We start from the raw sequence: 15,471 nt of genomic DNA, 5'->3' as shown, positions 1-15,471 counted from the left end.
CTTCTGTTGTCTTGAGAAGCCTTACTGCTGATGCTGTCCTAGAAAATATCAGGACAGTTTTAGAAGTCAGTTTTGAATTCGGTCTCACTTGGATTTGTTTTCCGAAGAATGATAAATCTTACACTCTTTAAAATTACATAAGTGGATATTAAAAAAATTGCTCTTTTTTGTTCTTAGGTGGAAAAGAAGTAACAAGCAAGGAGGAATTAAAAGGTGTTCAGTGGGCATCATGGACCTGTGTTTCTGGCCTTGAAGTTAATGGAATCTGGCCCAAATATTCAGATATAAATGATATTAATTCTGTGGATGCAAATTTTATTGGGCAAGTTATGGTCACAGCTGATGATTACGGAATAGTAAAGCTCTTTCGATACCCATGTCTAAGAAAAGGTAGTACTTTTAAGTTCAATTACAAATATATATTTTAGAATTTTGGTTATTCAAGAAAAAGGTTTTAGAAAACTGTATTTAAAAAGTATATAAATGACCAATATTTATTCTTAGAGGTTTAGTTTGAGTTCAGAGGTGGAAAAAAATAATAGGCTTGTGTATTGACAACTATAATACTAACACTACTTGTGTTTTGAACCAAATACCTAAAAATTTGCTGAAAAAATAGCTTTTTTTTTTTTTTTTTTTTTCCCTAATAACCGAATATCATGAGGTGATGCAGTATATACCCTTCTATGGTATACATACCTAAGTATTTCACCTTGGACTTCAAGTATTTTTCTTCCTTTCTCTGGATCAGTGATGGAGATTTAGGCTAGGAACTAGAAAAAATAACTTTACTAAATGATTAGAGGCAATACATATGTGAACAGCAAATTGATCCTGTAATCAGAAAATGCCACTGAATATCATTTGAAGTTTAAGAACTTTTCTGAGACATTTTCCTCAAATTTTTACTAGTAATAAGGACAAATCACATGTGAAATTTTTAAAACTGAAGCTTAAATCAAGCAATATAACTTTCAAGTTCAGTGTTGAGGACTGAGAGAACAGAGGAGGAATGTATGTTGTTTTAGACAGGAAAGGCTAAAGACACCATTCAAGTTGAACTGTAATGAATTATCAGTAGCAGAGATCTCTGTCTTAAGCTGGTAATGTGGTGATGATCAGAGAAAGCCTGTGAAATGTTCTCTAGATTGTAAGAAGAGTCCCCTTAACCTAAAAAGTTTGCCTGGGGACTAGATCTAATGTCTAAGTTCTGAAAGGGGAAACAAAAAGTTGCCCCGGTGTATCACTGCAGTTTGCAGCATTGCATGTTTAATGCTGGCTACAGCCACATGATCTTTGTGATGGCTCTTACGATATGTCTTCAAGCAGTGTGTGCTTGAAGAAATTACTTTTATTTTTTTCTTTTTTTTAATGAATGGTATGAAGAGTTTTCTCAACTCTTTTTGTGAAAAGTAATAGTAAAAAACATTTCATTTTAATCTTTCCAGTTTTAAAGTGATAAGGCTTTTACTGATACCTAAGGTAATTGAAAAATACGTTTTTGCAAGCAGTCTTCTCTCATTTTGAAGAAGTTGGAATTTGATCCCTTTTTATCCCGTTTTTTCACTAAAAATATAAAAACAAAGAAAAGGCACAAGGATCTGAATAATGGAGTACTGTTAGGAACTTCTCTTTAGTAACTGATCCAGTGATTGTAATGTAATTATGTAGTAGTCAATGAAAACATTAACTTGATGTAGTTCTGTTACTACTCCTGTTATTAATGGTGTGAGGATATGAATTATTAGAAGTGCATAGTGCTCAAATTGTACAAAAAATGGGAACCAGTGCTACAAGCACACATACTGGGGATGCTTTCACAGAGCCAAATAGACATAATTTAACATTTAAATAACTGCATGTTTTCACTATAGAAACAGTAATTGACAAAATCCTGGTTTGTAAAAAAATATAAGATTAATATAACAAAGTTTAAAGAAAATCTTCCTTTAGTATACCTCATACAGCACTATCTCATGATTTCTGTCTTTCTGTTTGACTTGTTGAAGATATTATGTCCTGGAATCCAAATTTAAAAATTTTTCTTAAAGACATTAGGTTTGGAAATATTGCAAAAAGTTGCTGCTATTTTTAATTAAAATATCACTTGGAATATTTTAATTAAACTGTTACTTTTTGTAAGGGTTTCTTGATGTGTTTTCTTAAGGGGCTTCTGAAATATTTATTCCATGTGCTTTGACAGATATTTTCATTCTTCTTCTAGGAGCAAAGTTTAAAAAATATCTTGGTCATTCTGCTCATGTGACAAATGTCAGATGGTCACACGATCACCAGTGGGTTGTCTCCATTGGGGGGGCTGATCATTCTGTCTTTCAGTGGAAGTTTGTCCCTGACCGGAAGTTGAAGGATTCTCTTCATATAGCTCCCCAGGGTAAGTCATTTATTTAAAAAAAAAAAAAAAACAAAACAAAAAGACCCCCAAAACACCAAAGGTAGGAGGAGGGGAGACTAAAATGGAAGTAAAATTCTTTGGTGGAAGTACAGAAAGAGATATTCAGAATTGCCACCTGAGAACATTGACTAATGCTTGCCTGTACCCTGTATGTGCAGTTTATCAAGATTCTGGGGGAAAAATAAAAATAACCCCCGTGTTACCTGTGCATGGGGAAAATGCAAAAGGTTGGATCATAGGTACAACTTCATGAATTCTGTATGTATTATCCTTTACTAAGTTGACAACAACTGGATGCTAAGATGTTACTGGAAAAAAAAAGTTGATTAAAATTTTGAACTATTTAGATGATAATTTAAGCATTGTAGTTGATTTGTTTAATATGAAGATGTATCAGTGCAGACCCAGCTACTGGGTAAATGAATGCTGTTTCAGTGCTGGCCTTGTCAGTACCAAATGCAGAAAGAAGCTGTAGTTTTCTTCATCTCTTTAATGTAGCCTCTGAAAAGCCTGTTTGATTTTTTTTTTATGGTATGAATCGGTTTTCAGTTAACTTTTCTAATTAGCTAATGCATCCTAAGATAAAATATCTATATAGAAAGTGTTTAGATTTCTTGTCTATAGATGTATAACCTTACTTCTGGCTATCTGACGCCAAGTGCAGCATACATCTGTTTTGTCACACTATTGATAATTGCCCTGATAATGGCCTTTCTAACGGTGCTCTGCTACTTTTATCAGTAGCTATATTGGGTTTCTCTGGATCACTGATGAAAAAATTACTTTTTATTGCATATTTCTAGAAACATTTCTTACTGAGTGGTGATTCTGTCTTTGCAATTACATTTTGAGATCTTTTAAAATAATTTGTGTTCTAGACTAACTTTATGTCTGGTTGCTTAATCAATAAATGTGCAACATTCACTCAAAGGTTGAAGAAAGATCCAAATATATTACAATTTATCAGCAAGGACATTCTTTTCAATTTCTGTTGGAATGAAATTCTGTGCTATAACATTATCTGGCTTTCCCCAGGTGTAAAGCAGAAACGTTAAATGACTACTCTTTCTCCATAGTCATGGAAAATTTTACCACTTCCTTTCCACATACGATTTTTTCTTTTTTCCCTGTAATGTACCTGGAGAATTGCTACTTAGATGAATGGCTCACTTAACCATAAGTTTCTCTTTGGAGTCCTTTACTTCTCTTCTTACCTTTCTGCAAGTCTTATTTTCTGCTTTATACTCATTAGTTCATTCTCTTATTTCTTCCTTTCCTCCTCACATTAATGTCAATGAAATAATTTTAATGAATAAAACTAAGTCACTCCCAAACCCTCCCAAAATTACCATACTTACAAATTGTCTTATTTCTACTAAACTTCTCTAATTTCAGAGGAACTGATTCTTTCAGCCTGTTAATTATTAGCAATTTATGTGTAGTTAATGTAGGCATTGAATATCAAATCAGAAACATTAAGCAGTTACTTTAAACACTTTCTTGTTTGTAATTTAGGTTGTTTCATTTTCTGTTTTTTTTTTTTTGGTGGCAGAGAGTTTGGTTGATTCTAATAGTGATGACTCAGATTCAGATCAGTCTGATGTTCCAGAGCTGGACTCTGAAATTGAACAAGAGACACAGATCACCTATCGTCGACAGGTAAACATTCTGGTTTTGATGGTAGTTGGAATGCTTCCCAGGGCTCAAGTTGGTCTTTTATGAATACCTGTTGAAGTCTGAAAACTGGAGAGACTAAAGTCTGAGCAGGAACTGACCAAAACTGTTAGAATTGTTATTATCTGATGTATTCAAAATCTGAAGACACAATAGATGAAATATAAAAAAGTACATGTATTCTTAACATGTTCTGATAGAGTTTTGGTTGTAATTTTAAAACAAGTTACACTGTGCAATAACCAGCTACAGTTCTTGGGAGATTTTTTACAATTATGTCAATATTTCATTTATATGGATGATTACCGTGGCTGAATTCTCAGAAATATATGTTTCTCATGAATCTTTTAATTTATTGTGTGCTCTTTCTTAAAGGTTTACAAAGAAGATCTACCTCAACTTAAAGAGCAATGCAAAGAAAAAAGAAAAAGTGCAGCTTCTAAGAGACGAGAGCGAGCTCCGGGGAACAGTATAAGATTGCATTTTGTTCATGGGTATGAAAACTAGGATTCTTTAAAATACGCAAGCAGACTGTGTTTTGTAGGTTGGTGATCATTTAAGAATCTGATGAAAGACTTTTAAGTCAGTTGCATTGTGATTTATGTAAAAATAAATTTTCACTAATTTAATAGAAACCTTTGATGCCAAAGTAGACTAATTTTAAGTGTGAATTCTGAATTGAATTTGCACTGAAACTTTAGCTGATACTTATTATTTAAATAGAGGTGACTATAGTATTTGGCTATTACATAATTTTCAGCATTTGGAAAGTAATAGTTCTCTTTGGTGTATTATTTTGGAAGCCTGGTGTAGTTGAAGATGGCTGGGTTCTGTACTAAATGTTGTTTCTATTGCTATTTTATTAAAAAAAAAAAAAACAAAAACAAAAACAAACCAAAATCTGTTTGTACCTAATCTGAAACAATTCACACATTTCTGTGGTAGTTTAGTAATTAAGTTTAATTCTTACCAGGTCCTACAAGTGTGTTAAAATTCAGTTTCATTCTCTTTTTAGGGCTGATTTAAGTACCAAAATGACTTGCAGATGCGTCCTTTAAGTTCTATGATTTCATCTTTAGGGTTGGTAGTCTCCCATAACTCTTTGTAAGTGAAGACTTTCTCATCAGAACAAAGATATGGTGTCTTAAAGCAAAATGGCAGTAGATGTTACTAAATTAGAATAATGAAATAATGGAATATAAATTCCCTTGATACAAAACATACTCAAAGCCTTGATTAAATTAAGGCACTGGAAATCGGGTAATACTGTTTTCCTCTCAAGAAGGTGCCTCTTTGCAGGAATACAACTTCTTGTTAGGGATAAGTAAATGCACAGATAAGTTACTGGTACTGTCTTTCTTTATGATGATACTTAATTTTAGAAGGGCTCCATATGGAATGCTTAATAAATTAATTGGCTAAGGATAGTCAATTTTTCATCTCGGCAGTTTTGTCTGTAAAGGACATGGAGTCTGAGGAATAGCTTTGGAAATAATGACAACTCGGAAGCTTGTTACAGAGTTGGGGTCTATTTCTATTTTGATGCTCCAGAATTCTCAGTTGAAGATTTTTATATTGGTGTAGAAAATGCATTAAGGTGGGTAGCTCTATATAGTCTTTAAAATTTGGTCTAGGAATCGAACCAAATGATCCTGAAGAGGATGTAGCAGAAGCAAGGGCCCTGGATCTTTGGGATTATTGTTATTTCCTTCACAACAGAAGTGAAGCTTGACCAGAATATCCAGGAATGACCAGAAGTAGAATGTCCAGTTGAGTTCTGTCTGGTTACCCAATGGGCATCAAGGAAACTAATGAAGAATCCATGCTGAACAACAGATTTTTCTCAATGTCCAGGCTGTTAACTTTAAAGTGACCCACATCCAAGTGAGTAATAGGCATATTCTCTAATTCAGGAAGTCTGCTTTGCTTCATCTTTCTTTAGCTGCAATGGAAATGTCTTGGATGTTCCTTGAAAGTGTGCAAAGTGGTGCTTTTTTGAACTAGGGGTATAGGAAGCTCTTTTTCCTTTGTTTTTGGGCATGTTGGTTATGTTTTGATTTTATCGACTGCCTTGAAATATGAACTTTTAAAAATCTCTTCATATCCTGTAAGAAATCATTTAAACCTCTGCTTACTTCCCATTCTGGGAAGGGATAGAAATAATAATTCTGAGTATGTGAGCCAGCCACTGACTAATACAGATGAGACAGCAACTTCTATTAACAGTTTAATCTCTAAGTGCATCTTTCTCTAAGAGGTCTGATGCAGTCATCATCAGAAGGGTTATTAAAGTGGTGTACTAGTTTGGCCTCTTTTTGACTATGCCTATATTTTCTTTCTGCCATGTCTTTGACAGTGCTGGTGGTTCAGAAACATAAAAAGGATACTACTTTTGAGAGATATTCAGAGGAACCCCTTTCTCAGACTCAATGCTTACGAAAGTTTCTGCTGGCAGGGAATAAGGATGCAAATATACTATTATATTCATAGAAGTATATAATAAGAATAGTAGTCCTGTATTCTTTCAAAGCTATGAAGCTATTCTGCTGATCTCACAAGAATGATTTTTAATTATTCGCAGGTTTTAAACAAAATTTAGTTTGAATTTCAGGATATTCATTGAACTGACCTTACCAAATAAGATGAAATTTGGTTATTTTTTCAAGGTGACATGGGATTTCTCATGCCCTTAAATGAGAGTCTTTACAACATCTTGCATGGATTCCTACCAAAGGGTTAAAATATATACAAACAGCATCTGAGGGGAGTAAGCTATGAGTGGGGCCTGTTGAGAAAAAACACAATTGTCATGCAAAAATATTTTAAAAGAAAATAATCTCTGCCTTTGTGCTAAAGACTGTGACCTCAACTATGTTTATTTGACATTTGGTTCTTCTGGAGATTTTTGGGGCGAGATTGCACTCCATTTATAAGTTTTCTACATATGCTTTGAAGAGTAACATGCAAATTTTGAAGCCCTTACAGAATCAAACTATAGACATTGAGGCTTTACCCAGAGTGGACTGTACTTGTGAAGTTGCCCCTTAGATGGCTTTAGATGCATAATTTGCAACTGTGAGTAGGATCCAGCTTCAAGTTGAAGAACCTACACTTCTGTGCCTGAAAGCAGGTGGTTTTATGTGTCTGTCTAAACTTATGTTGCAGTCTATGGAGATCCAGTCAGTGGTCAGCAAAGCATGAGGAGTGATTTGGCTCAACTAAAGTAGAATGCTGACTCTTTCATCAGCTGAGTAGCCCTGCAGGTTCCATGGACTATATTGTAACTATATGTAATACTGTTGATTAAAATATAGGTGTTAATATATCTAATGCACATGCGAACACCTGCATTTACATGTCTTAATCTCAAACTGAATCCAGTCCCTCCTTTTCTTGCCATTACCTAGGTCATGTATTTTTTCCTACTAGCATTAGGAGGCTTTTTGTCTGAAAGTTACTGTCCTATTTACTTGAACTGGAGCAGGACTGATGGTTTCATTACCTGTTGCTGAAGACCACTTCACAATGTCTTATTATAATTGTAAATAGCTGATTGTACACCTTTCTTAATAATGGAAGAAATGAACTAAAATCTCTACTTCTTATCATAAAAAGTATAGTCATGAGTAGTAATGAGTATTTTCCTGCTTCCTTGATAGATTTTGGAGGTTTTGAGTAGCACAGTGATATATGGCATTAACATACTCAGTTCCACTATGCGTAGCTTAGGGTATATAGGCAACTGTTAGAACAAGAACTGGGAAAAGTCTGAATTTTTGGGTTACAGGTAGAAAGATCTGAGACCCTTTTTCTGTCCTAATGCTTTTTACTTTTATAGGCGACTTCTAAGCTTGTATGAAATTGCTCGATGTCCAGTATTTTTAAAGTATTATTTCTTTCACCATACATTTTTGGTGGCTGTTTTTCAAGATATTCTCATTCAGGGTGTATATTCAGCTGCTTTAAAAAAAAAAAAAAAATTATTACTCTGCATTTGCAAAGGGAATCCAGTGTTTTTAACAGAGCACAGTCCAGAGTGAAGTACAGGAAAATGGTGCCTAAGCAGCAACAGGTCCAAATATCTTCTTTGGCACTGTGCCCTCCCCCTCACTGAATGTTGTCATGTCCTTTAACTGCTGATGTTGCATACTGTGATAGGTTATTTTGGTTTTCTTTCTTCACAGCTACTGTAGGTCATTCTGTATTATGTCTCTTCAGAAACTAGTGGCTGGACATCAAAGAAGGTTGAGCCAGGCAGGGCAAGCAGGCAGCACTTTTGGTCAGGCAGAAATCAGCTTCAAAACACCCAGACATGCTGCTGCTAGAGAAAGTTGTTAGGGAAAGATATGTGTGGAGTGAGAGCGAAGTATGATTGAAGAGTCTGCACTTGTATTGTGACTCTAAATTGTTAGTCACTTTTAAGAAGAGCAGGAAGCAAACATATAGCTGAGTATCAGACCTAACGGAGAGAGAAATTTTTTTAGAGACCTTGAAGGGACGGTAACTCAGGAAACACTTGAAAAGTTGCTGGACTGGTGCCAAACCTGATGTTAAGAGCCCGAGGGTGAGTACCAATGTAAACAGTGGGCTGGAGTGAGGTGTATTTAAAAGCTGTTATTTCTGTGCTATCACACTTTTTGCTGGTTTAAAAAGTTCATTAAACCATTTCAACTTGCTTGTTTATGATCTAATGAGATCCGGCTTTCGACTTTATAGTATTGGAGGCAATATGAAGCTGGGAGTGCTTGGTACACCACATGGCTGTGCTGCATTGAGAGGGACCTGAACAGGCTAGAGAACTATGCAGGGAGAAATCTTATGAACTTCAAAAAGGGGAAATGCAACATTCTGAATTTGGGAAGGAATGGACCTGGACTATCTGCTTTGTGAGGCGATTTTAGCAGTTTTTCTCTAATAACATATGAGCTAAGTACCATTGAGAGTAGTGTAGGTGAGCAGACAGAAGGACAGGCTGTTCAAACCTGCTCTAGGTTTTCCAGTAATCACCTGCTGTGATATTTAGCAGTAATGCAAAGATCTTGTGTTTGTATTGGTCTAGTATTGGTGCACTGTTTACACAAAGAAAGCTGTATATAATTTTATGAAAAATTTTCTACCTGGTCTACATAATTTCTGTGTCATTTAAACCTTTTACATGTCTCATGCAGTAATTGTCTTAATGCTATCCCATTAATTTTGTGTATGATTACTTACTGGTATGTGTGCAAATGCATCTTCGTCTTGTGTGATAAAGACCTGCAATGTTGCAAAAAGATCTGACATTCGTTTTCTTCTTTGAAATGATGCAATTTGTTCTGGTGAAACATGCTTTCAATTAAGCAAACCAATTCATATCATGAAAAGTATAGCAGACGTTTGGGGTTTCTGTCAGTTTGCAGTTGCCAGTACTGAAAGTTCAGTTATTTTGTTTGCCAAGAATGACTGACTTATGACTGACTTACTGTGGTCAGGGATTTTTTTCAGGTAGTTCAGTTAGAAGCTGGGTTCAGAAATACTTGGGTAAAGCCTTATGATTCCTAAATAAAGATAACTTATGGCCATTTCAAACACATTCATTTGTCATTCCCATCTTGTAAATGTAACTGTATATTTAGAAATGGAACCAGATTTTGCCTGCATCTTTGTAAAATAATTCAGGAATTTTAGTGAAGATCTGTAAGAACAGAAGAAGAAACAGAAAGAGGTTAGCTGGGGAATTAATAGCATAGGAACAGGATGTGTCAGGAGTATACGGAATACTGTTCATATCAGAGGAAAGGAAGGAATGGATTTAAGTTACACATTTTTAAATGTTATCTACATTGACTGCCAAGGATCACATTGTTAAAAACACGAGTTTACAACTTGGTTGTTTAATGATTTTAGGTTTCTGACCCTCTGAAATTAATTCTGAAAGTAGGACCCTAGCCTTTTTGAAAATGCTACTACCATTGTTTCTTATGGGTTACTGAATTGTAATCATGCCTAAGAAGAAATGTATATATTGTGATAGTGCATGCAGACCTCAGTAGGGAATTGTCCTACTCATGCACTTGCTGTGTCAGTACAGAAAGGATACAGGATTTTCCTTCAAAACAAACTGATCTGGTAGAAAATTTATGTATTTATTTTGTATTAGTAAGTTTCCAGAAACTTTCAGTTTTATGAAATTTGGGTTGTCCACATTCTTACGGAAACTTTTTGCTGCCTGTTGTTCAAACAGTAAGAGATAGAAAATGTCCAAAGTACTAGTTTGGCTGTTTTGTTTGATTACATATTGCATTCCCAAATTCTCCGTGATGTCTGAAAAAGTGACTCGCTATTACTTTCTCTTCTAAAGCAGTTGTGGAGAGTTACTATTAAATAGCAGACACTTTCAAACTAATGCTAGTAGTACTGATGTCTGAATAGTAAGTGAAATTGATAAATTGGTGCTCCTTTAGGAAAATATGTTAATAATGTTGAAACACCAAAACAGCAATTGTTAAGTGATTGCATTTTCACATATGCAAAATGCATTTTGCATTATTTTATCTCAAAGTTTCAGTGTGTATCGTTATGTCCTTGAAAAACAAACTTTTTTTCTTTAGTTACAGAGGTTACGACTGCCGAAGCAATTTATTTTACACTCAGACGGGCGAAATTGTATACCATGTTGCAGCAGTGGGAGTGGTGTACAATCGACAGCAGAACACACAGCGCTTTTATCTAGGTCATGATGATGACATTCTTTGCCTTGCTATTCATCCCTTAAAGGACTATGTGGCAACAGGCCAGGTAGGATGCATGTTTATCTACAGTAAGAATCTGAAGTTGTTATTATTGAATTTAGAAAAGCCTATTTTGAAGGAAGAAAGTCAAGTGTACATTTATTAAGGTGAAGGACTGCATTTAAGTTGCAGATCTCTAACATGATTCCATCTGCTACATAAGGTGTTTTTTTCCCAGTTCTTCATATTAATTCTGATAAGAGCCTTTACTGGATAGGTTTTTGTGAATATCTGGGTTTTTTTTAACATCTTTTTTATTTAAGAATGGATTCATTTTTTATTTTTTTTCATTACATTGCTGCTTCATGATAACAGTGGAGGAAATGTGCAATAAAAATATAATTTTTTTAGTATCTTAGTTATGAAGTTAGTTATATATGCATTTGTATACTATTACATAACATGAAGTTAGCTGTTGTTACTACATTCTGGCATTTCAGTTTCATGTGTTCTGGTTTCAGTTATCACTTATAGCCAAACCATTTACTGTTTGTACATGCAAATCAGGTGTGTATGTTGCTGAAATATTTATAAGAAGTTCATTTTATCTTTCACAAGACAGTAATTTTAGGTATATGCTTTTCATTCATGTGTTCAGGCAAATACCTCTTCCCCTAAAAGCTTATACACCAGGATGTGAAGGCTTGATTTGATGTTTCAGGGTTTTTAAGTTATTATTGCTGCTGTTGTTATATAAATTGGATAATATGTGAATTGAAGTCTTTAATAGGATTAAACTTTTGCTTATAATGCCCTTAATTTGTGTAAAAATATTTATGATTAACATAAATTTGCAGGTCAGTCTAGAGATTAAAGACCTAAATGTGAGAATTTATTCTGTTTAATTTTGGAGTGGTAAAAACTAAAACTAGACATATGCCTGAATTTGCTGTGTTTCAGAACACCTTATGCAATCAACAGGAAGATATACTCTGTTACATACTGGCTTATATAGGCACATTATATACTGTTGTTTACTACATTACCTGCAGAAATTAGTTGATGCAATAATCAAATTTCCCATGGAACACTGGTTCAGATTTTCCTGCTGGTGGATATTACAAAGAGCTTTGCAAACATCGCATGTTATGTTTGTGGCAAAACCAGAAACAGATCCTTTTTTCTTGAGTCCTGCCTCTGGTCTTAAACACAGGAAAGTGTTCTGGTTTTGCAGTCCTTTTTGTGTACTGAGGTGCAAAATCTTTGGAATAGCAAATAATCTTGTAAATATTGACTAATAATGCTTGTATATAGTTGAAAAGAATAAGCTATGTTGCTTTTCTTACCATGTTCTAGTCACCTGCATTGGTGCCATTTTTGTGGATATTACTCCATAGGTATTGATGCTTTAAAAGTTGGCTTGTAGGCACTTGTAATGACAACAGAAAGCAGCAGGAGGTCACCTTGATTTCTCAGAGTAGCTTCCATACTAGCGATAAAAATAGCCTTTTATTTTTAGACAGGGAATGATTGATAGAGAATTGATGGAATAAGTATGCCACAGTGCAATCAATGAAGGGCTGCTTCCCCTTCTCTTCCCCCAAGCGGAGAATGATTTAGTTGTGATTAATGTGTCTGAGTTATTTGGAGGAAAGAAAGAGCCAGCTGGGGAGTGGTATTTGTAAAGCAGGAGAAGGAATAACATACTGCTAGCCAGACAAAAGTAATATAGCAAAATTTTTATCTCTGTAAATTTTTTCAAATACTTTTAAAAGAATTATGCTTTTAAAATATTATGCTTTTAAACAACTATGTGAAGTAACAGAGACATGAAAAAAAATTTCTTATAAATGTTTACTTTCAGGTTGGTCGAGATTCCTCAATACACATTTGGGATACAGAAACGATAAAACCACTCTCAGTATTAAAGGGCTATCACCAGTATGGTGTTTGTGCCGTTGATTTTTCAGGTAATAAGTATTTATTTATTTATTTATTTACAATTTTCTTTTTCTATATGAAAGCTAATCAGTTGCAATGAGCAATTGGGAATTCCTTTACATTGAAGATTTTGCATTAAAAGTTTTCTCCAATGATCAATGTCAAATGAGAAAGGCTGTGTTCATTGGTTACAAAAAGCTCCTGTGGAGTCTTGCACATCAGGAAATGCAAGAACAGGTTCTGTGTTATTTAATAGCTGAGTTGATCACTTTGGAATCTCTTTTGGTTGTATGAGGCAGGCGCACAGATCTTGAGTGTTATGTCTGCATTAAAGCTGTGTAAGGAAATTTATCACGTGTCCAGTTTTGAAGAATTTAAATCCTGCAAGCCAATTGGGTAGCACACTGGTAAATTCATAAAGTCCAGTTATGTAAGAGTTCTGAGCAGAAACCCAGCCTTTCTCTCCATCTTATACTAACAAGAGACTGTCAGTTACATCTTTTGAGATTTTTACACCCCATACACTGAATTCCTGTACCAGTGTTAAATTTCCTCTTTTCCACTGATTTCTGTTCACTCTTTAATGGCTTGGACTTACTAGATAGGATCTCTAACCTCACACTGAAAACATGTGATCCCAAAGATGAGTAGTTCAGGGTCTTTGATGCTTCTTACCTTTGGTTCTTTTCAAGATGTGAATCTGATTTCCCAAATTTTGTCATGGATGTATAGCAATTTCAAAGATTGATACATGTCAGAAGTTGTTTATCATGAGAGAGCACAAATAACTTCTTTCTTGGATGTTAATGTGGGGTACATGTCAGAGCTTCTCAAAGACTTCACACTGTTACTAAGTTCAAGGATGTTTCATAAACTTCGTGGCGCTGCTTTAATGCTTTCTTGTTTAAAAATGAACACGGATTTTCAGACTGAGCAGAAAATTCTCATAGTACAACCTTTGATTAAAGTTTTTGTGCAGCTATGTCAGCAACCACCTGAACAAAAGATTTGATAAAAACACAGAGGATCTAAGCACAATTTTTAGACAGGGTGACTTAAAGTCCTAAGCTCCATCCAACTGACCACTCAAGTTTAAAAGCAGACAGAAGTGCCTTTAAGCACATGTCCCATGGTTATTTACCTGTTCATACATTCTTCTTATAATACTTATGAAGTTATAATATTCTTTATTATGGTTCCTTATTATTACAGCATAGTTATGTATCTACTCTCTTAATCATAAATTTATCTTTCTAGCGGATGGGAAACGATTGGCTTCTGTTGGAATAGATGACAATCACACTATTGTACTCTGGGATTGGAAGAAAGGAGAAAAGCTTTCAGCAGTAAGGTAGGAATGTAACTCCATTTTAAAATTTGTACCTAGATTTACCCTCAAATGACAGTAAGGAAAATATATTAATGGAAGAATAATAGTTCTCTAATAAATTAGCAGTTTCTGTCACTTCAGTGACAGAGCACAGCTTTAAGCATATTTAGCACAGATTTAAAACTGTCTTTGGAAGAAGAAACTTGACTCCCAGAGAGTCAACAAAAAATATTTCAGTGACAGCTCAACTGGTGAAGAAAGCAGGCATTGAAGGCAAAGTTTTGTTTACTTTTGTTTGAGTTCTGAAATAATTTCATTAAAACTCACTCCATACACTTTTGTTGGCCTCTCAGAGATAGTAATGTTTGCTCTGCTTTTCAGACTCTTTTTCATCAGAGGTCCTGTCTGTCTTGAGATAGTAGTCTGTGGTGTTTTTTTCTCAGGTGTCTTTTCTTCAGTATTCTTTCATTTTCTTTTCTGAGTCCTGAGCAGCCTGATCTGACTTTGAAGTTAGCTTTGCTTTGAATGGGAAGTTGGATTAAATAACCTCCAAAGGTTAAATAATTTGGAAGGGTTTTTTTGCCTCTGCACAGACTATTTAATGTAATTTTAAGAAATGTAGTTGTAATGTACAAGATAAAAATCTTATTTCTGATGTTAACTAAGGTTTTTGAAACCTTTGTCTTTGCTGTTTCTAAGGATCTGTTGCTTTAAATACAGCAGTAATGTGTGCGGGTATTTCCCCACTCTGTCTGGATTCAGTATGTATACGCTAAATATAGTTCTAGGCAGATTTGAAAAGGATTTATTTTTTGTTAGAAGCCCAGGTAGCTTGGGTTCTCTGAAGATGCTGATTTGGGCCTTTCAGTTGCCTCCTTTCCTAGTGATTTTTTACTTTATTTTTTTTCTTGAATCCCCCTACTCTCTGAACACATCTATCTCACTTAATTCCTTTTTTTTAATCAAAATTTAACCAGTTTATACTGGATTTAGTTTTTTGAGTGTTTTTCTTCCTACCTGCTCAGAAGAATTGAATAGAATTTTTGAGAGCAGCATATACACATTGAAGATTAAACTGTGAGTTTGGTAAGAAACTGTTTCATTCTTCTTATTACTAGTTCATTTAGAGGTCTGGAAATGACAGAGGTAAAAGATTATTGCTACTCTTGAACAGGGAGCAAAAATTAGGGATTAGAGGCTCTTCTGCATTTTATAGACAAAAAATCCCGACTAGTAAGCATTTCTTACTTTGCACAGATAACAAACACATTTGAAAGCTGAGGATGTGTTTTTTTGGTGGCTTTTGTTTGTTTGTTTTAGGGTTTGTTTTCTTTTTGGGGGGGGGTGGTGTCCACACTATAGGACTGAACAAGGAGTTGATTTTACAGAAACATAGTAAGAAA

At 34.7% G+C, this 15,471-nt stretch overlaps 1 protein-coding gene across 6 annotated transcripts in view; it reads left to right on the top strand.

Moving 5' to 3' along the window:
- EML5 (EMAP like 5) overlaps positions 1-15,471 on the top strand; it is a 101,517-nt gene that overhangs the window by 39,669 nt on the left and 46,377 nt on the right. For all 6 annotated transcript variants that reach the window (XR_008972651.1, XM_057413360.1, XM_057413361.1 and 3 more), the window contains exons 10-16: positions 178-390; positions 2,225-2,392; positions 3,966-4,072; positions 4,463-4,581; positions 10,678-10,864; positions 12,662-12,767; positions 13,996-14,089. Coding sequence is in view for 5 of the 6 variants with exons in the window: in XM_057413360.1 (XP_057269343.1) it covers positions 178-390; positions 2,225-2,392; positions 3,966-4,072; positions 4,463-4,581; positions 10,678-10,864; positions 12,662-12,767; positions 13,996-14,089 (994 nt within the window). In the remaining variant the exon portion in view is untranslated. The remainder of the gene's footprint in view (positions 1-177; positions 391-2,224; positions 2,393-3,965; positions 4,073-4,462; positions 4,582-10,677; positions 10,865-12,661; positions 12,768-13,995; positions 14,090-15,471) is intronic.

Source organism: Pezoporus wallicus, unplaced genomic scaffold (assembly GCF_028554395.1).
Source record: "Pezoporus wallicus isolate ANWC-B61680 ecotype Strahan unplaced genomic scaffold, APGP_CSIRO_Pwel_v1 contig_3017, whole genome shotgun sequence".
In the NCBI taxonomy this organism is placed as follows: domain Eukaryota; kingdom Metazoa; phylum Chordata; class Aves; order Psittaciformes; family Psittacidae; genus Pezoporus; species Pezoporus wallicus.
The sequence above is the reverse complement of the archived record's forward strand: the minus strand, read 5'-3'. Positions and strand labels throughout refer to the sequence as shown.